Here is a 22,248-nt window from a genome sequence, read left to right as displayed (position 1 = left end):
TACATAATTGCTGTATGGTTAATAAAAGTGGGAAATACATGGTTCAACGTTTAGAAAAAGACAGTGTTGTATTAGGCCAGACTATGGAAGCATTTCTGGTTTTGAATTTTATTTTAAATTATGCTACACACACACAGTTATGACATGAAGAGCCTATTTGAAATGTTTTCCTTAACAACTGTGCCATCACCAAATAGCCAGCAAATTCTAATACCAAGAAATTCAAATACATTTCCAATATACAGTATCTGACTTTTAATTTAATTCACAAACAGTTTATCAAATTTCTTTTAAAAAAATTTTTTTGGCATTAACTAAAAAAGTGCTTTCATAAAAAATATTGCACAAGCAAGAAAGACATCAGAGTTTAAATAGTTTTGCAACTATGTTTGTTTGAAAAATAAAAAGGACTGCATTTGTGGTTTGTCATACCTACAGCAATAGGATTGGATATGTCAGAACAACAAAAGATCAATATTTCTAAGACCTTTACAACCACTTACATGAAATATGTAAGTGCGTTTTGGCTTGTTCATCTTTTGTAACAATATGAGACGGGGTCTGAGTAACTTCATGTAACTTAATTCTGTGATGGGGCTTTTATTGCATGTGAAATTAAACATTTTTACATTAGTTTGCTAATTATAGTCATATAAACTTTCCACAATTGGACAGCGTCATTCTTCTTTTTTTCAATCCCGATAAATGAAGTGGTGATTCGCTGTAGTATTCATTTTAACACTCGTTCGCATTTCAGATTGACATTTGGCAGAACAGAAAGAAAGTCTGGGTTTAATCTGAACTCATAACTTTATAAATATCAGCATGATCCCCCCAAAAAACAGCTGTGCAGACACAAACATGAAACACAGCTGGCGATGCAGCTATCTCTTTTCCCGCTCACGCATGCGCTCACATTCGCTTAGAGACATGCTTATTTCACTCCATCAGTCATCTCACGGGCAACAGTTTCAAAAACACAGAATCATTATTCCAACGTTCTCATGTCACTATGGCAAACTTATTTATGTAATTTTTCCACCTACGGCGTGCATTTCTTTAAATAAACTCATTGTGGGAAGAGATTGTTACTCAAACCCAATTTTTTTTTTTTTTAATCAAGCAGGTTGCCGACCCCTGGTATACTCCCTGAGCGTTTGTTTCCCAGTGGTGACATGACACATGTTTGCCCATAGGAAACAAGGGCGGAGCTGTGGGCCAATCCAACTGCTCCCTGTGCCCTCTTGGAAAAAGTTGTTGACTACATCCTGGGCCAGTAACTGACCCCCCACCCCCCAATGCCTTTAAGCATGGTCAAAAATAATAGCCTGGATTAAATGACTAACATTCAATGGGTATTATGAATTTTGAATCTCGCAAAATCTATTATCGTCAGTCTGCATGGACACCAGCATGAGTATCAGGTGTGGGAAGCAGGTATACAGAGACATCTCTTATTCACCCAAGCAATTCAGACTCTCATAGACACACAAAAACAAACATTGCAGACTGCAATGATTTACTCTCCTCATGATTCGATTCAAACCTCGATTTCTGAGTCAGGGTTTTGTTTCAGTTTGATAATTGATTTGTGTATTATAAAACAAAAGAAAATATTCAGAAAAGTTTTTTTTTAAAATTTGCTAAAACGTAAGTAACAATGAAGAAAAAATAACTTTAAATTGGCTTACACTAAGCCTGGTGTAATTAAAAAAAGTAAAAGTAATAAACAATAAATCCTTCTATAATTCAGCACAACGATTGTTTGACACCTAAACATACTCTTAAGCAGTAAGGAAACAACAAATCACTTTCCCCACGATTCGGTTTAATGGTGTAACAGATGGTACAGTTTTGGATAGAGGGTTGTGGCATCCCAAATGGACTCACGAGGAGGTCAATGAATCTTTCCACAGCGTGTGATGTTACAAAACTACCGCCAGATGGTGCTGTCGGCAGGTTTTGCAGACACGACATGAGTTTAAAAGACATAGTTGGTGGCTTGTATTGGCAGTTGGCAGAGTTTTAAAGCTTAATTTATTGTGAAAGCGTTGCGAAAAGCAAGTCCACCATGGACCTAAGAAAAACCCAGCAACTAATGTCATAAAAAAGCACATTTTATCTTTATTTCATATTATTTAGACTTTTGGATTTGCTATATGATTTGCACTTGGACTGGTAAAGTATGAATAACTCTAAATAGAGGTTAAGAAATGGATTGTAGATTTAAAAAAAGTTAAGTAAAACCCAATATATAATTACTTATATACATTGCACACTCTTGGCATTTTCTTGATGAGCTTCAAGAAGTAGTCACCTGAAATGTTTTTCACTTCACAGGTGTGCCCTGTCAGGTTTAAGAAGTGTGATTTGTTTTTCATTTGTCTTATAAATGGGGTTGGGACCATCAGTTGTGTTGTGCTGAAGTCAGGTACACAGCTGATAGTCCTACTGAATAGACTGTTAGAATTTGTATTATGGCAAGAAAAAGCAGCTAAGTACAGAAAAACGAGCGACCATCATTACTTTAAGAAATGAAGGTCAGTCAGTCCGAAAAATTGGGAAAACTTTGAAAGTGTCCTCAAGTGCAGTCACAAAAACCATCAAGCACTACAACAAAACTGGCTCACATGCGGACCGCCCCAGGAAAGGAAGACCAAGAGTCACCTCTGCTGCAGAGGATAAGTTCATCCGAGTCACCAGCCTCAGAAATGGCAGGTTAACAGCAGCTCAGATTAGAGAGCAGGTCAATGGCACACAGAGTTCTAGCAGCAGACACATCTCTACAACAACTGTTAAAAGGAGACTGTGTGAATCAGGCCTTCATGGTAGAATATCTGCTAGGAAACCACTGCTAAAGAAAGGCAACAAGCAGAAGAGACTTGTTTGGGCTAAAGAACACAAAGAATGGACATTGGACCAGTGGAAATCTGTGCTTTGGTCTGATGAGTCCCAATTGGAGATTTTTGGTTCCAACCATTGTGTCTTTGTGCGACGCAGAAAAGGTGAACGGATGGACTCTACATGCCTGGTTCCCACCGTGAAGCATAGAGGAGGAGGTGTGATGGTGTGGGGGTGCTTTGCTGGTGACACTGTTGGGAGTTTATTCCAAATTGAAGGCATACTGAACCAGCATGGCTATCACAGCATCTGTTCCATCCGGTTTTCGTTTAGTTGGACCATCATTTATTTTTCAACAGGACAATGACCCCAAACACACCTCCAGGCTGTCTAAGGGCTATTTGACCAAGAAGGAGAGTGATGGGGTGCTGCGCCAGATGACCTGGTCTCCTTAGTCACGGACCTGAACCCAATGGAGATGGTTTGAGGTGAGCTAAATCGCAGAGTGAAGGCAAAAGGGCCAACAAGTGCTAAGCATCTCTGGGAACTCCTTCAAGACTGTTGGAAGACCATTTCAGGTGACTACCTCTTGAAGCTCATCAAGAGAATGCCAAGAGTGAGCAAAGCAGTAATCAAAGCAAAAGGTGGCTAATATGAAGAACCTAGAATATGACATATTCACAGTTGTTTCACACTTTTTTGTTATGTATATAATTCCACATGTGTTAAGTCATAGTTTTGATGCCTTCAGTGTGAATGAAAATAAGGCAAACTTTTTGGACGAGAAGGTGTGTCCAAACCTTTGGTCTGTACTGTGTTTGTTTGTGTGTGTGTGTGTGTGTGTTTCTTTATCTTCTTTTGCCATTTTAATATATTCTTTCCAAAAAATTCATGACTGTTTATCAGAAGCGGGTAGTAATCCATTACATTTACAGCGTTACATTTTCTTAAGTAACTTTTTGGATGAATTCTAATTGTGAGAGCAGGCTTTATATAACATTAATTTTACTTTTGCTTGAGTAAAAGTCTGAAAAAACAAACATAATTTTTACGCCAATACACCGGGTATCTCAGCATCTGCAGCTTGTGAGAGACTCTTCAGTAATGCAGAGCTTCTTTTCACTGCTAAAATATCACAGCTTCACTGCAAAAACCTCAAGAGACAGCTACTGTTAAAGCTCAACTTTACTGAGTGAAAACTAAAAATATCTTTTGCAGCAACTCACATTGAGTCTATCAGGCTGTCCACTGTTAGAATATATGATTTCTTGTTTCATTCTAATTTTACACGACTAAAATCAAAGGAAAAGAGTTTTTAAGAGGAATGTCTTGGTAAAAGGACAATGCAAAAAAAAGGAGGGGAGTTAACTATTTATTGTCAACTTGTTGCGGCAAATGTTGCCAAATGTTTTATTCTACAAAACTGCATGTTTTTCCCAATGAGTTATATCGCTAGAGGAGACATCATGTGATTCCTCATGGGAGGAGAGCACCGCCATCTTGGTGAGGTCAAGTCACTGCTGCAGTGCATGCATGTGAACACATTTTTTGCAAAATGCCAGTTCATTGTGTGGGTTTAACTGCCAAAATTGGATAAATGAGTCCACGAAGGAGGAATGCATAACATTTCACAGGGAAGTATTATAATTTTTTCTTTTAATGCTGCAGGAGCTTCATTGATAGTACACATGTTGACATGCATGATGCTGCAGGGCTATTGTCAACATGCTGCATGATGTACGTATAATCTGCTGTCAACATAAATGTAAACTTTATTGTGTTAAACCTATATACAGTATACCAGGACTAGGCTATTATAGTAATATAGATTTATATGTTTCTGACTCAGTGACTGAACTTTTCTTGCAGCTTTCCAATGGATTCAGACTTAAGGAAAAAGTGGGCCTTAGCAATACAAAGAGCTAACCCAGATGGATCGCTGTGGTTACCAACTAGCAATACAGTTTGGCTATGTTCAAAACATTTTGTGGAAGCAGATTTTGATAAGAGGCCAGACTGTTTGCTTGAAACCCGGCACCAAACCATCTGTGTTACACAAATTGATCACTCACATGAATCAGTGGGGTAAATATATTGTTTTACGTTTTTTTTAGGGTAAATCTATTGTTAACTTTTCGACCTTTTGTTGACTTATTATTGATTTATTTGTTTAATTAATTTTTATTTATTGACTTATTATTGATTTTTTTATTTTTATTTATTGACTTATTATTTATATATTGTTATTATTTATTCTTGATATTTTTTTACTTACTATTGACTTATTGTAGGGCTTTTCTCAATAATTTAAAATACATGTGAAAGAGGTCTAAAACTTCTTAATGTTTAGAAATTATTTTTAAAATTCTTTGTAAAAAAATGTATTTGTAAGAAGACCAGCAACTATGCATTTTTCATTAAAGTTTGAGCTTGTGAGGCTGACTGCTTCTCTTTCTTAACAAAAAAAATGATGTATCTATATATATATATATTATATATAGTATAAATTTATATATATATATATATATAAATATACATATACATATATTATATAAAAGTTACTTAGTTGCCACTAAAGGCTATAGAAATCATTGTCATGTAGGCGCCGACGACCTCACCAAGATGGCGTCGCGCTCCCCCAACGGTGGCCAGGCTTCTCAAGGGGGCGTGTCTCCTCTAGCGATATTATTGTGCTTGTTGAAAGTTGTGGCATAATATGGCATTGTTTCTGAATTCAATCATTCTTTTATGACATAAGTAGGACATTACTGATTAATTATTTGCTACTTGAGTAGATTTTAATTCAAGTACTTTATTACTCTGACTCAAATAATTATTTGGATGCCTACTCTCTACTTTAACTTGAGTACTATTTTGCTAACATAACAACACTTTAACTTGAGTAAAGTTTTTGAATACTTTACCTACCCACCTCTGTTTATATATGTTGAGTGCTTGAAAAAATACCAATAAATGTTTTGCATATTTTGATAACTCTAGTTATGTTGTTAATGTTTCAAAAGGACAAACTCAAACTTAATTCAAATGTATTTATTTTTATTTTTTTTCTATGATGGTCTTTCGGTTAAAGTGCCTACTGAAAACGTCCTGGGAAAGGAATCCCTTACAGCTAGCTTCATCAAACCCAAGGCGGTCACTTCGGAAAGTCATTGGCAACATACAGTACAGATTCCCTTAAATATGACATTTGTGGTTGTGCCATTCACATACGGCCCCTAATAAGGATGAATATTTACTTATAATATATCTGAACACACATCCATTTACAATGGAAGAAAGACAGAAGAACAATGTGCAAAGACACCAACAGGAACCTCTATACAAGGTATTTCACATGGGCCCCTGTAACATTAACAGTACAAGTAATATGTTTTACAATTAATATATTATATTACAGTAAATGCAGTAGGATTTAAACCAATAAGACATCTCTTTCTTCCCAGCCCAGAGAAGCATACATTCTCACATCCTTGTGCTTCCCACTAAAAAATGAGAAAAACAAACAGCAGAAGATCATTCTACATCTTATCAGAAGGCCCGTCAGTCATTTCCAAACATTCAGCCAAAAACAATTCACAGTCACAAAAATAAACTCTATTAATTGCATCATAGTTGAAGATAAACAGGCAGAATTGTCAAACACCAACATTGCTTGCGAAAAGTACAGCATAAAAGACGATGGATTGCTCTGTTTTTCTTTCTTTCCTTCTTTCTTTGGCGAACACAATGAATCCGTATAGATTCCTTCAAAGTTAATGGAAGTGCATTCACTGACATTTTACAGGTAAGACGCAAACCGATACTCTGACAGCAAAAGACCTGAATCTGCAGCGGAATCGCAAGAAATATTCATCTGTATATTAAACTGTATATAATCTTGTAATCTCTATAGGTATTGCATAAATGCTTTGTTTACAGGACAAACCAGCGGTTCACAAGGACCAAAGTCATTCTAAATATTGATCTCATAATCAAGCTTCTACAGGAAAAGCTATTTTAGATTGTAGAACTCCTGCCAGAGGATACTAAAGTCTCTCAGTGTACAAACACTTCTACGCCGTATATGCATACATAGATTCATCCAGGAAACACGTAATGTATTTATCACACGTTCAGGACAAACATCAAGCTGTGAGAAGCAAATGTGTGATAAAATAAAATAATTTGATAACATTTTAAATAATCTGTGCATTTTTTTCCTCTTTCTGGGATTTAAAATATTCACTCACGCACACCCAGGCACACATAAACCTTAAGGTCATATCACACAGCCACTTCTTACATTTAGCACATATTGCATGAATAAAAACTGGTCATACGTGAATATATGTGGAAAAAGTGAGAAAGGTTGTACAATTTTATAGATGTATCACAAACAAACCACGTTAAAACCCCACAAAACGTAATTAATAAACCACGCAAAGAACACAATTTACAACAGGAACCGTGTGTGATTATGGCGCCTTTTTTATGCAATTCATCAGTGATTCATGCGTTAATTACATAATTTGAACGTGACATGTGCACCGTATACGTGATATAAAAGTTAAACATCAGTGTTACATGCCAGAAAAGTCAGTTACACACAGACTTTTCACGCAATCTCGCAAAAATCTTGCTAAAAATCACACACAGTGGCATAAGATGTACGTAATAATTGCGTATAAACTATGTAAAATAAGCATAAACTTCGAAATTCTAAACCGACATAAAAGTTTGAACGGCTCCAAACTGAATTTGCGTAGACTTGTCTGGCGAAATCCTTGACAGACATCTGCGCACATCGACGAATGATAAACGCAAGAAACACTTATGAATTACTTAAATCACGCATGTATCACGAAAGACCAACATGTCATTAGTGCAATAGGTGCAAAATGTATGTAGTGTTTTTGTGACATCGCCTTTAAAAGACAGATGTGTTTGGACCAGGAACTAGATCACGTATATTTACACATCAAAAGACTGAACAGCAGGTTAATATTTCATATTAAGTTTTTTTGTACCTGAAGAATTCAGTTGTGTACTTTTTGTAGAAGGAATTATGTGGATCATTGAGTGTTGGATTTCTTTGTGGCTGCAGAAACAGTCACAGCGCTCCAGGCAAAGACCAACTGTAGGGAAATGACCCGAAACGTCTTCGCCTGCAGTGTTGCGAACGTTCCTCCTCGCCAGGTTTTCTTTTTGACATAAATCTTTTTGAGTTTGGTCTCTGGAAGGGATGAAAGCTCGTGCGTTCTACAGATCTTGGCCCAGCCTTTCAATCTCATCGACGAGGAAATCGATGTCAGACTGTGTGACTGCCGAGTTGGACACCACCATTCTGAAGAAGTTGACTTTATTTCCTTGAGGCTGGTAGCCCACCATGGTGGTCCCTGACTCCATCATCATGGCTTTGATCTTTGGTGCCACCTGACAAAGAAGGAAAAAACAACAAAATGTGAGCTTGAAGTCCTACAGAAAGCTAATTAACGACCTGAAAATACATCAGAGAGGAGGATCGTACCCTGTGGAGTTTTTCCCGCCTCTCCTCGCTGTCGCTCATTCCTCTCAGGCTGGGTGGGACGTACCAGAAGCAAACGTTTGTGTGCTGAGGCTGCAGGCAGATAAAGGCACTTAATGCATAGCGCACACAAACTGATAAAATACACATTTTTCTTCCTTTTTATTTGCAGATGCTAATCAGATTCTTCAACTCTATAAAGCATCAACTGTGCAACAAAAGGGTAAACAGCTCACCACTCCATCAAACACCATCTGAAACCCCTCCCTGTTATTGATCTTGTTGTACAAGTACTGGGAAAGGTCCAAACACTTGTCAATGTGCTGCTCAAACCCGATGGTGCCCTGAAGGATAAACATTTTCCCAGTCAGCGTTTTTCAAGACAAAAATTCAGATGGATTAATATATTATTTTAAAGATGGTCCTTCCATCTCACCTTGGCTTTCCACATTAGCCAGAACTTAAAGATATCCACATGTCTGCCACACTGGATGGCTTTGTCCCCTGTGTCATAGGTGACATCGTACTGTTTGTCTGGTTGGAACAGGTAGCCAGCGCACATGGAATTACATCCTGCCAGGATTCCCTACAGGCAAACAAAGAACATGTCTTTTATCATTCATTCATTCATCTTCTAAAACCGTTTTGTCCCTTTCTGGGTGATGGGGCTGCTGGAGCCTATCCCAGCCACTCGTGAGTGAAGGCAGGGGACATCCTGGACAGGTTGCCACTCTGTCACGGGCACCTTTAATCATTTCTTTTATAACTCGGAGGAGGTCTGACTCAAGTTCCCACTTTAAAAGATGAGAGAGGCCTGTTTTTTTTAAAGAAGAAGTTACAGGTCTTTGAGAGCCAAAAATCTTGCTAGTTAGTGGGTAACCAAATACTCATTTTCAACCATAATTTACAAATAAATTATTGAAAAATCAGACAATGTAATTTTCTGGATTTTTGTTTTCTTATTTTGTCTTTCATAGTTTAGGTATACCTATGAAGAAAATTGCAGGCCTCACATTTTTTTAAGTGGGAGAACTTTTACAATTGGTGGATGACTAAATTATTTTTTGCTTTGCAAATTTCCTGTTTTTATTAACTGGACTATGCACTTTTTATGTGCATTATTATGCATTATTTACCATTTTTAGTTGTACATTTTTTATCATGGGTTGTTTAAGGTATAAGTGTTGCACAGACCAGGAAGAACTTTTAATTTTGTTGTACCTGTGACAATGACAAAAAAAGATATATTCTATCCTATTCTATTCTAGGTTTAAGGTTTTAAGGTTTGAGTTTGAATCAGGCATGTACAAAGTCCGACCTGTGGGGAAAATGTGGCCTGCGTTCAAATTTAAACTGGCTCGCATGCAGGATCCTTCTCACAAAAATCAATATGTGCCCCCCAGCACCTTCAAAAACGATGTGATTCCTTGAATGTGATTGGCTAAATTATGTTGTAAGCTGTTGTAAACCTGTGGCAACAGTGTCCTGCAATCCTTCTCTGACACCTTCTAACTAATTTCTAAAATATAAACTGGAAATGAAAAAAGGAAAACTGACCATGAAGGCCCGTAAAGGACATGTGGAAATTAGAATATTCTTTCAGTGAAATATGTAACAACTATGTCTGCCTAATATGCCAAGAAACTGTTACTGTTTTTAAGGAGTTCAATATCAAGCGGCAGACGAGACATGCTAACTATGACAAGCTAACTGGGAACGAACGGTGCAAAAAAATGGACAAATTGACAGTAATTTGGGTAAAATGTACTGGATGAAAAGTTTTCCATTGCAATGAAATGTTATTTAAATAGTGTCTCTCAAATAGACCTCTGTTGCCACATCCTCCATTTTCACCAGATCCTAACTCAGATGAGTCATTGAACAAAATGATATTTATTTTTTCTTCTTCTCCTAATACTTATTAATTTTACGTCAGTATTCATTTTCTCAAAACACATTAATTCAACAATTACATGTAACTTTCTCATATTTTTCTTTCTGTGAGCCACTTCTTACCATGTGTTTCAGATAATACTCTTCTCCTTTGGATCCAGGGCTTTCTTCTAGGTTTGGTCTGTATCAGATATTTTATTTTCCCAACTTTGTAAACTTTTCACACACTTGAAAACTATTTATTCAATTTTTTATAAAGTTTAAGTGGGATTTTATTTGCTACTTGTCATTTTTTGCACATAAGGTAAAAGGAAACCCTGTTTTCAAACCTTCCTGTGTTCATCTCTCACATACACATGCTTTTGCTTTAGAGCACTGTTTCATTGTGAGGGCTGGGTAATCAAGTGTGCCCTACTGGATTGGGACAGTCCAGACTGTGTGTCGAGTCAGTAAACGCATCATTACGATGTGTGCTTCTGTACCTTCTCTCTGACCAGGATGGCTGAACACTGCAGAGGGACGCCCATCATCTTATGTGGATTCCACGTGACTGAGTTTGCTCTGCAAAATGTAATGCTCTTGTTGACTTATTGTTCCACAAGAAAAAAATAACCCCACCCTCCAGAAAATACCTCTCAACTCCATTGAGTTTATGGCGATGCTTCCTGGACATCAGTAGTCCGCCTCCCCATGCACCCTGAACAAAAGAGGAGGTGGTGTTACAGAGCAGTGTGGCAGGTGATCTGTTAACCTTCATGGCAGCTGACCTACTCACATCAACATGAAGCCACAAGTTGTACTTCTCACAAATGTCAGCAATCTCATTGATGGGATCAAACGCACCGTACACCGTGGAGCCGGCTGTGGCGTTCACAAAGAGGGGTACGTAACCCTGCAGAAATCACATAAGGTCTTTTAAGAAGAAATGTGAAAACCTAACACAACGGGCAAGAAAATGTCAGAGAAGGTTGCTGACCTTCTGCTTCACATCAAGGATTTTGGCTTCTAGATCTGCAGGTATGACTCTTCCTCTGAAAAAAGCAGGAACATCATCAAAACTTGACATTTTGCACACACTGCATTTTAATTCCCCTTCTGTCCTTCTTTTGCCTTAAATGTTAATAAATGAATCCTCAACAAACCTTTCATCTGTGCTCAGCAGGATTACGTTATCTGTCCCAAAGCCCAGGGCAGCTCCAGCCTTCTTTATGGAATAGTGGCTCTGCAGAGACAAATGTTAAATCCACCACTGCACTTTTCCCAGACTTTATTTGAGCTGTGAAGTTTTGCTCTCCTTTTAAGTCAAAAACAGCTCTGATGAAAAATTTAAATAAATGGCTAAAACATTTGCTTAGAACAACTCATGAAAACTTGGAGAAATTCCTAGTATTTTCCAAAATACACTTGTTTTTACTGGTTACATACATGTTCAGATGTGAAAAGGACAAGGCGGGGAGCAGCAGACATGCCCTTGGTTTTAACTTCGGGGAAATACTTGTAGCGTGCGATCATCACACTGTACATATTGGAGATAGCACCACCTATCAAGCAGAGGTATTGTTATCATATAACATTAAGTGTCATGAAACATCCTATTAACCCTTCATAACCATTTGTATCATATTTGATACATGCCCTATCTCATTAGCATCATCAAGCATTCCTTGAAAACCCATTATCTTAAACATTGGTCCATGTTTTCTGCCCTGTAGTTCATCTTCATTCCACTAGGGGCGGTAGAAGGGCTTCCCAGGGTCATTTAAAAATGACTGCTTCTGTGAAATCTCAAGAACACTTGGCAGTAAAAGTTTGGCTTATTTTAAAATCTTTATGGTGAGAAAAACTCATCTATTGTCATATCTATTGTCATTTATTTTTTAAATGCCTACTTACTGTATTACAATAATGCAAAATGTGTTGATAATTAATTTATTAAAATACAGGTTCACCATGTTAAAATTGGTGCATCAAATTTGAGACAGTGGGTAAAAAACTAGCATTGTTGTGATAAAAAAAAAACTACCAAATCACCCAACGCATCATAATTGATACTATCTGTGATATTGATATCTGTAAAATGATATTGCAAAATTTTCTTGTAGATTTGATTGAAAGTTAAAGAAAAAATCTTAAATCCAAAAAATTCTAATTTCTCATCAAGTCTTGAGTGGAAATATTGCTGTGGTTATTAGGAACACACCCCTCAACCTCTTTGCTGATGATGTTCATCTGTTATTTATGGGTAAAAATAGAAACCAAACAATCGAAGCATAAATCTACTGTTCAGTGTGACCAAACACTGACTGACCTGGAGAAAAGAGGCCGTCTCCTTCTCCTGCTGGCCAGCCAATCATCTCCCTCATCTTCTTCAGAGTCAGCTGCTCCATCAGCACGAATACTGGAGCGATCTCGTAGGTGAACCTGTCAATCACACCGTCACACTTTATGGATGCGGAGCATGATTCTGTACTGCAGACAATTCACTGCACATTACAGAGCTGAAACACATGCGTGCTGCATAATAATTTTCTTTCACCTTTCATTTAGTTCAATCCATACAGCTCGAAGTGGAGCTGGTGCTGACTGGGCTAATTAAAAAGTGCCTGATAGGAGTCAATCAGCAAACATTCATATTCAAATGCCTCCTAAAATCACTGAGTAGTTTAATTAAAGCACACAAAGCCCTGATGTGTATCTGTCAGTTCTGCCAATCTCCACGGAGAGCCTGAATGGAATGATAGAATGGCTGAGAGGACCTGAGGAGCGGCTGAGGATGAGCACTGAGGATGTTTCAAAGAGATAACAGTGGCTGGTGGTCCCAAAAATACCAAAGATGAGAACGGGCCTGTATCAGTGGATTTCATAATTTCATTAAAAAATAAAAGATAAAGAAAAACAGAAAGGAGACAGAGATTACAAAAGTGTCAGAAAAAAAAGAGTGGCAGCTCAGCAGACGACAGTGTTAAAGGCATTTCAGAGAAGCCCCTTGTGGTGAAACCGGAGCTTTTTCTTCTCTTTACTAACTGACAAGCATTTTCCGAGACATACCCTCAGGACTGATCCCTGTTTAACCTGCCTCTAATGAGGCCAGTTACACAACACTTCACTGCTTCTGATGCTAGAACGGCAACAAAGTCAAAAAAATCTCGTCCCTCCCGCGTCACTCCTAATTAAATGGATGTTAAAAAAAGAACAAGGATCGCGGTGTGTTGTAGTTTGGCTATGAGAAAAGGAAAGATAAGGGCTCCAGGGAGGGGGATGTGGAGGGAAACAATGTGCTGAAGGAAACGGTGGCGGAGGACAACAAAGGAGGGTAAAATGATTTTTGTGAGCGTCCGGGGGGTGGGGGGGGGGGGGGCGACAGAAACACAACGAATGAGGCACAAAGAGGTGGAGAAATAGGTTGAAAATCTCCACTGAGGACAGAAATATAAGAGGAACAAATAATGGAACAAAAAAGGAAGAAGGGATCTGGACCTTGGTTTTCTATAACAAAGGATAACATCTCAGAGAGGACAAAATGCCTCACTGCCTCTCATTGACCTAATTTCATGATGTCATTTGATGCGCTGGACAAAAGTATCAGATACCCTTCAAATCCCACTTTCCCTTCCAACAAGCCTGGTTCCAACTGCAAAAAAAGGCAGAAAAAATGGTGCATCCATTTAAAATTCTCCTTGTCTCTGAGTCAGTTCATGCTGTAATAACAATAATGGTGATCATTATCACAATCAGAGCCAATCATTGGTCCTTTCAGGGTGAAAATTACCCCTCAGTCACCTGCCTGTCTCCAGAGACAGCCCCTAAATGCCCTTATTATCATCATCAAGGGCACTCCGTGTGTGTAGGTGAGTGGTTGAAAACATATGTGTGCATTTCCCTGTGTGTTTGTGTGTCTGTATATGACTAACCCTCTGACCCGAAACCGCACTTCACTTCCAGCCCCTCAAAGGAGCACTGAGTCACTCTGAATCCTCTGGGACAATAGAGCTGGAATGAGCACTCCGCGGGGGGCGGCAGGAGCCAGTTTCCACACCGTCACAGGGTTTTCTGTGCAGCCCCAGGACATTGTATGTTAGTGTGGGGCCCAGCTGGCCTATCTGCTAAGACCAGCTCACAATGAGCCTGCAGTCAATGGACTGGAAACCGTTGCTGCTGTATCTGGGACAACCAAGAGCTGGTGTGTGAATGTGCGAGTGTCATTATGAGAGTGTGTTCGACTGTGGGAAGTCATGGCTCTGTCTCCAGGGACATTCTTTCAAACTGGAGATGAGATGGCAGAGTTTCTCTGAGAGGGTTTGGCTTCTTAAGCTAATGTTTTTAGAAATGAGGTAAATGAGGCGTTTCAGTTTTATTTTGTATCGTCTCAGCTAATCTTTTCTCTTGCTTTGCGGGGATCTGTGCAGGATTTTATGAAGCATTAAAGCTGCTGTTTTTGCAGTTATATATGTTTTAAAGTCGTTACAATCAATTGTATTTCTTTAGCACTGTTCTTGTACAAGTCCCGCTTAAAGTTCTTCTGAAAAAAAACCGAGTAACAATATTAAACAGCAAATATGCATGATTACCTAAATATATCTGATTGATGTGAAATACATAAAAAATATCAGCAATGACCATGAATAAAGTTTGCAACTTAGGTGCAGACTTGTTCCAATAGAAACGTTTACGATTTTCACAATTGACCGTATAAGAGAACTGGACCGAGTGAGTGTGACGTCACCCACAGGAAAGGTTTTACATCCGGCTCCAACAAAAGTAATTCAATTCAGTCGCCATTTTGGAGCCAGACGACACGATTAAGCAGTCGTCATTTCAAGTTGGTCTGAGTCATTGTTTCTATGGCAACCACTCTTGCTAATCAGGAGTGAGCTTGTTGGAAGTCCACACCCCTACTTGAAAGCGGGCTCAGGAGAATCTGTCAATCAAACGTTTTTGAACGTTCAGCGTGGGGCCACCTACTTTTATTAAGATTGGTCAGCTTATTACTTGAGCTTATAACTTTCACTGGAGAAAAAATATAAACAAAAAACATTAGATTATCAAAAACGTGTTAAGAAACGGAAGCTATAACTCATGTCTACATGTCAATGTAAGTCTATGGGATTTTTTGGGGGGCTTCTTGGAGCCAGCAGGGACTTCCAATTTGAAACCCGAGGGGGTAGGAGTCACTCAGTCCAGGGAGGACATATTTCTTTATTTATCTGTTAAGGCTTTGTAACAGGCCCTGTAATGGACTGGTAAACCATACTGGGTGTACCCTGCCTTCGCCCAACAGTTGCTGGGAAAGGTTCCAACAACCCAGTGACCTAAAAAGGGGCTAAGCAGTTTGGAGAATTAATGGATAAAAGGACTTTTTAACAAATAAATGATCTCTGTTATCCATCAGTGAGATGGTGTGTTTTTCCCAACCAAAAGTCTGCCATGAGTTAAGTTACAGGTTGCATTTAACCAGGACTGTTTTCAAAACATACAAGTGAGTGTTCGTGTATTTAGATGTTGTGGTGTTGCTGATCCTCTTAACCTCTTATTTACAGCATGTTCACGTCGTCTTTGGGAGTATATGTATCTACACTGAAGCAGACGTGGTCCGTGCCCTCCATTCGACTGGGCCATCATGTTAGTCTGACCTGAGATCAATATGCAATCTAACAACCCCTGGGGCTCGTCTGCCTCCGATGTACAGTGTGGCAGTGTCATGGCCCCAGAACGCGTCAATATGCACTCCATAAGGGAAAAACATTTTACATAACTGGCCTCGGCAGCTGCTGTGACCTGTGTGGAACTAAACTCAAGGGACAAAGACTTCCGTTGTGCCAAAATATGATCAAGCCTGCCGGCATTTTCCAGTGGCCGACAAACAGGAGACCCCAGTTGTCCCATCAAGAACCTACAGATAACATTGTTTGGCTCAAATGCCCATATAAGGACAGCTGACTCACATGTTGGTGTTGGCAGTGGAAGTGAGCCACTCTCCAGCCAATCCAATGATGTCCAAACCAGAAGATAACTGGTTAAAGAAACGTGGGTGGCCTGAAAAACAACATGCACAAATTTCATGGAAGATCAATGAAAGCTTTTTTAAATATAATGACTGTAGCCAGGAGATTTACTCTGATGTCTTAATTATGATTTAAATGGATAGAATAAACTCTTCTTTGGTTCATTCTACCTTCCTGGTCAAGCGTGATACCTTCAGGATCTGACATAGCAGGTTCAGTATACCATAATTACACTGGTAGCAATATGTGACAACCACTTAGAGTTAAAGGTGCTTGCCTACGCAGTACGCCTGCAGGTACTCTATAGATAATTAATGTCCCTTGTAATAAAAAGAGGTTTGCAACAATAAAATAATGAATAAATTAACAAACATTTTTCTAAAAAAAAACAGAGAAACAAAGAGATGCTGTCTCTTTCAGTAACCAAGGACAGCTAACTCTAAAAGTCAGTCCTGGTGTATAAAACAAGAACTGAGGGGAAATATGAGGCAGTGAGGTGAAGCCATTTGGGCATCTGCGTGATAAACCCAGGGGACAGTTTGAGGATTGTCGTTTCAAACAGCTTGAATCCGTCTATTTTAGGATCCCCTCTGGCGACACTTGCTTTAATAAGTTGTGGGGGAGAGGAAAGTATGGTCACTTGAATTATGGGGGGGTGATAAATTAGGCAGCATTGTAATGGGCTGTATAGCTTATTAAAGAAAACACAAAAAGATTTGTTTTGCATTATTACAAGGAAGGAAAAACACATTTATGAAAAATAGATCATAAGCACAAATGATTTTTTATCAGCTAACTGAGATTATCTGATTCTTATTAGCCTACAGAATTGACCCACCTGTCCGGACTCCATATTTGAGCGTGTCCCTGCAGTCCACCAGGATCTGCTCCAGGGACTCTGGCTGGTCGGACAGCTCCAGGTTGAAGCCCTCCATGCCCTCAAGGAGCTGGTGAGGGTGGTGGAAGTCCAGCACCTTGGTGGAGCGGTCAAATGTTTTCTTCACATAGTTGGTGAGGATGTCAACCACCTCCAACAGGAACTGCATGGTGGCCTCTTCGCCATTTTTGGCCGGCAAAAGATCTGAAGCAAAAATAGGTCATTTCATGCATACTATTATTGTTAATTTAAAGTGGATCATTTTGCCTTTTTCTTTTCTCTGTGCATTACAGTAGGCCTACCTTTAAAAATGTTTGAGTTTCAAAGTGTAAATTCCTTAAAATTAAACTGTAAAACAATAATTTCATGGAACTAAATAAGCAAAAAGAAAAGGAATAAAATAGATGTTTCTGTTTGATATTTAAAGTTAATGTTATTTGTTCATAATAATGACAATTATAATTTTTTTGTCTTTTGATTTTTATTTTTTTACCTCTGGCATAAAGGTTGGAGAAGTCAGTCTCGGTTCGGCGGAACCAGGACTCCCTGCCGCTATTGTCGCAGGAGAGAAGGTTCTTATGGCCCGCCAGCCTGCCTTTCTCGTCCAGACTGTTGTTCTTCTGCAGGAACCCTAAGGTGTTGCACGGCGAAGACAAAGAGTTATCGCCAAACACCTCCATCCTATGCTAAGAGGAAAAGGCGAGCAAGTTCCGACGATGCCAAAGAAAATAAAGCGCTGCGCTTTTACGCAGCGGAAACCCGAGAGAAGAGTGATGGATCACAGCCTCCAAAAACCCAAAGCCTGCTGCAAACGAGATGCTGCGTAATTTAAATGGTGCGCGTCCACGCGACTGTCATCCATGTGACATCACAGCCCCTGTCAGGAAACACCCCACGCACTGATCACCTCGCTGACCAGGACAGATCAGCCCTAAAACGCGCGCTCTAAGAGCAGGTCAATGAGGGATGCAGGCAGGCCCGAGGCAGAACGCGCGGCCAAATGCGCCTTATGACTTATCGACTCTTTGTATGAAGGCCTCTTCTCGTCAGATTTAATTCAGGGTCTGCATGTTATCAGTAAAAGGCCCAGTCATTAAATATCATGTCGAAGCTTAAATTTATCTCATTTGCTACAAATTAAACAGTCATAATCAATATCTGAGGCTCCATAAACCTCCATAACGGTGCGTGAAAATGCCAATACTTTTTATAGTCCAGCGACGATCAATTTGATTATAGACTTTTGTTGGCCTTTACCTGGCTTAGACCAAGACAACCACATCGATACTTTCCTTTTGTTACAGCATCTATTCATTATGGTCGTGTTATTAATTTTAATGACCCTTAATAGGATATAAATCTTGAAGAATGAGAAAAAAACGTTTCATAAGGTTTAACATATATATATATATATATATATATATATATATATATATATATATATATATATATATATATATATATATATATATATATATATATATATATATATATTTGTTCAAGCTTGTCGTGATGATTTTTTTCTCTCTTTGCTGAAATGGAAAAGACATTTGGAGCTGGGGAAGGAGGTTGGAGGTCTGATCTGGGGCTCTCATCTCCGCACCTACGGGCTAATGTCCGCTGACCTTTGAGAAGATGCAAACGCGCAGTGACGGCGGAGGATGCTCTGAGGATGCATCATGACCTAAATCCGATGGTCCAAAAAACAAATCCAAATGGCATGGAAAACTGTGACCGGAAGATGTGAATGTGCCCAAAACAAATTCTTACCGCAAATCTTCATCCCCAGTTTCCGTGTGCATCCGTGCATCCACGCATATTCGTTGGCTAAAACAGATTGAGTATTTCAGTTTCTGTGCAGTAGGCCGCGATGAAGAAGAAGAGAAACGCGGATGATGAAGCACAATGAACAGTGAAAGAGTGATGATGCGCGTGGGCGGCGTTTCTGAAAGGCGTTTGGATTTTTTTTGTATTCATCCAATTAATAGAAGGTGTCACATTTGGTTACAAAATGTACCTAAGCCATATTCAATATTTTTAGAGAACATACCTTACATTTCCGAATTGATTTCAATGAGGACTGTCAGTGGCCCGCACGCCAGATCCACACCCAGCCAAGGGGCAGACTGGAGTTAATACCCGTGAAATGAGCTCACGGAGGAGGGCCGGGATTAATTGAGTGAAACACAGTAGACTATGTGACTGCAGGGTGCTGCAAATGTCTACGGCCTGGAAGCAGAAAACTTATATGCATGCACACGCGGTGTGCGTCCACGCAGGAGCGCAGAGGTGCAGTTGAACTAGGACGGGAGCAAAAAAGCAGAGCGCACCGGGGCAGCAGAATCCACGCGGGAAGAGGATGTACTTTAATAAAAAAAAAATATATATATTTAATTTGCTTCAATATACTAAAGCATTCCGGGATGCAGTTGGGGGGCCGAGGCAGAAGCACGCCGGGGCGCAAGCACAGACAAACAGCTTTAAGCGTGGGATGGTGCGTAACAGAGATGTTGCCAACAGCAATGAGTCTGACATCAAAAACAGTTCTTTCACTTTTAATTTCCATTTACTAAAGTTTGGTAAGTACATTCTAATTAAATTATATAAATAATAATGAAAAAATCCCACATTTGACTTTTGAGGACCCATCATGTTCTTCTCTGGCCTTGCAGTGCAAACGGAGTGAATCTTTTGGGTGAACCAAAGGTGTAAAATGATTTATTAACCACTGGATTGCTTCCTTTTTTTATTCTGGATCTGAAAGAGCAGCTGGAAGAAATTCTGGAAGCTCTGATAAGGTTTTATCTGCAGAGGTAAACATGAGCAGACCTCTCCATGCAGCATTTACGCAGATGAGAGAGGACAGGAAGAAACATTCAATTGTATATATTTCCCTTCGCCAAGAAAAAATAGCTGATATCAATTTGCAGTGTCAGCAGCCTGCTTTGGATCATTATAAATACCAAAGCTTTGAAAGGTGCAGTATTTCTGCTGCCTGGCACGCGCCGCTGATCCGCCAGACAGCGACAGGCAGCTGTGATGGCTCTGTTTTTAACCGCAATGATTAATGACAGAGCCCTCAAAGCAAATGGCCCGGGCTAGACCGTTTCTATCAGCCTGAGGAGGGGAGAGTAGGAGGGGGGGGGGGGTTTAAAAGCGAGCAGTGTGGGCGCTGAATGGGTTTGGTCCTTGAGCAAGGCACTGCTATTTTACTACTTTTTATAATCTAAAAATAATAAGAAAGAAAGAAAGACAGAAAGAAAGAAAATAAAGAAAGAAAAAGATTTCCCTAGAAGATGCGCGCAGTCAAAAAAGGAGTGAGAACCTACTTGCCGATGGAGGTCTTAAATTGGCTGAATTAGGGTCCTGGTCTCCGCCGGTGGCTCTCGGTTCAGATGTGGCCATCACTCCTGTGTTATCTGATGCCCGAACAGGAAATAACTCAGCTGCAAACAAAACGGTTACGTTTTTTTTAGACTCTCCGGGTCAGTGCATACAACTCAGACTGAGAACAGAACCTGTGGATTAAAAAAAAAAGATTTTATCTCCAAATGATTTACATTTTTTGTGCGTCGCGTCAGACATGCGGGTGGTCAGCAAAGGAGGACGCGCAATTTTGCGCTGCACCGATAAGGTGCGCCTGAAATGTCCCCCTTTTCAGACAATAAAACATATTCGTGGCCATTACAATGAATTATTCCCACTCCCCCATTAATCTATGTTTAAATGTGAATTAAGAATTGAAATGAACAACAGAAATTAGACATTTTAAAAGTTTCCCATGTGCACAAGCAGAAATCAATTGCACAACGAAGGATCATCATGTGCCTGATAAAATCTTATTATCGCAACAGTTGATAACAGCTAAAACATATGATTAAAAAAAGATGCATAATCTTCAGATCATTTAGAATTCAGATTCAGATTTTATTACATAAAAACGCACAAATAAAACACCATAAAGATCTTTAGTGCACATTTTTTACACATATTTTATATTTTTACAAAAAAACTAAATCAGAGACATGAGGAAAAATGTTGCATTCTATGTCAAAAATAAACCTTTAACGCTCACATTTCACCAATGATGAGGGAAAATGATCAGTCTGGAGAGCTGAAATGACAAGAGGACGCGTCTCACCGGCTCACGGGCGCACAGGTTGTCTGCTCCACAGAATGTCAATGTCACTGTTGCCACCCAAAAGCAGGTCAAGAAACAGTCCAGTCCCGATGGTGAAATATCAACAGAGCGCGCGGACAACTCCTAAAATTCCATCCGGCCACAGAACGCAAGTGAGCCTTATTCTCCCCCTCCTCAAGAAAACATTTTATTCGTTATTTATATCTACAGCTCCGCTGCTTATTGGTCTCTTTGCACGCATGAGTCACAGCCTCGCCTCCCTCTGACGAGCCATGATGCTTCCCTCAAATCAAGTGACAGCCACAGTTCAATTTAGGGAGGGAAAAAAAAAGAAAAAATCTCCGAATGCGTGGGTTCATGCTCACGCAGGTGGAGGTCGTTGTGACAGGAAGAGTGGATGTGAAATATGTGCAGGCTTTCTGCCTCGGCCACACAGAAAACGACCTTGTAAAACCAGTTTGGAAATTTCAGTTGACTTCAGAGGGACCTTGAGTCCAAATAGAATATAGTAAATAGATTCAAAATACCTGCCCCCTCAAAAAAATCCTCTAATCTAATCTGCAACATGATTTGTAATATCACAATCAAAGATAAAGAGACATGATTGGGGAGGAATGTACTATATATAGCATTCTTGTTTCAAAGCCGATAACAACTTTTTCAAGGTTTACTCACATAATATAATATCCCCTTTTACTTTATTTTACTGTTTTAAATCCAACAGTTAATTATGCATGACTTAACTTATCAATTTCGAAATAATAACATAAAAATTGCTCAGCTTCAACGGTTCTTCTGGTTTGTACTACCTTGCACTAACTATGCTTCTGGTTTGAATCCTGTCTTGGGCCTCAGAGGTCAGAGGTGCACGTAAACCCTGTGCCTCAGGTATTCCTTTCAGCGAGCAAAACGTGCATCTTTGGTTCTGCATTTTCTTGAGTTGAACAAGGTTGTTTGCCCCAGAGAACAA

General features: G+C 39.4%; 1 protein-coding gene across 3 annotated transcripts; it reads right to left on the bottom strand.

Moving 5' to 3' along the window:
- Positions 1 to 5,877: 5,877 nt before the first annotated feature.
- On the bottom strand, positions 5,878 to 21,486 carry LOC101168897 (glutamate decarboxylase 1). Of its 3 annotated transcripts, none has more exons than XM_020710874.2 (17): positions 21,213 to 21,486; positions 20,467 to 20,583; positions 18,908 to 18,964; positions 17,631 to 17,768; positions 17,099 to 17,341; positions 16,201 to 16,291; positions 12,567 to 12,679; positions 11,684 to 11,799; positions 11,401 to 11,480; positions 11,235 to 11,289; positions 11,034 to 11,150; positions 10,891 to 10,955; positions 10,741 to 10,819; positions 8,802 to 8,951; positions 8,602 to 8,709; positions 8,369 to 8,458; positions 5,878 to 8,274 (listed from the first exon to the last, which is right to left on the bottom strand). In XM_020710874.2, exons 2-17 carry the CDS (start codon positions 20,540 to 20,542, stop codon positions 8,101 to 8,103), a joined length of 1,752 nt encoding a protein of 583 aa, XP_020566533.1. In that variant the 5' UTR covers positions 20,543 to 20,583; positions 21,213 to 21,486; the 3' UTR covers positions 5,878 to 8,100. The 3 variants fall into 3 exon arrangements, with proteins under 3 accessions (XP_020566533.1, XP_020566532.1, XP_020566534.1); XM_020710873.1 differs by having other exon boundaries at positions 21,279 to 21,485; XM_020710875.1 differs by lacking the exon at positions 18,908 to 18,964 and having other exon boundaries at positions 21,279 to 21,486.
- Between the last annotated feature and the right edge of the window lie 762 nt (positions 21,487 to 22,248).

This window comes from Oryzias latipes, chromosome 17 (genome assembly GCF_002234675.1).
Source record: "Oryzias latipes chromosome 17, ASM223467v1".
NCBI classification, from domain to species: Eukaryota; Metazoa; Chordata; class Actinopteri; order Beloniformes; family Adrianichthyidae; genus Oryzias; species Oryzias latipes.
This window is presented reverse-complemented; position numbering and strand designations above follow the sequence as displayed.

What these genes read in the sequence shown, in the direction of transcription:
- LOC101168897 (XM_020710874.2), bottom strand. Translation starts at nt 20,542, where the DNA reads ATGGCCACATCTGAACCGAGAGCCACCGGCGGAGACCAGGACCCTAAT. An exon ending in ACTGGGGATGAAGATTTGCG is followed by an intron (nt 17,769 to 18,907) that starts GTAAGAATTTGT and finishes GCAACACCTTAG; the next exon opens with GGTTCCTGCAGAAGAACAAC. An exon ending in CAAATATGGAGTCCGGACAG is followed by an intron (nt 16,292 to 17,098) that starts GTGGGTCAATTC and finishes GTTGTTTTTCAG; the next exon opens with GCCACCCACGTTTCTTTAAC.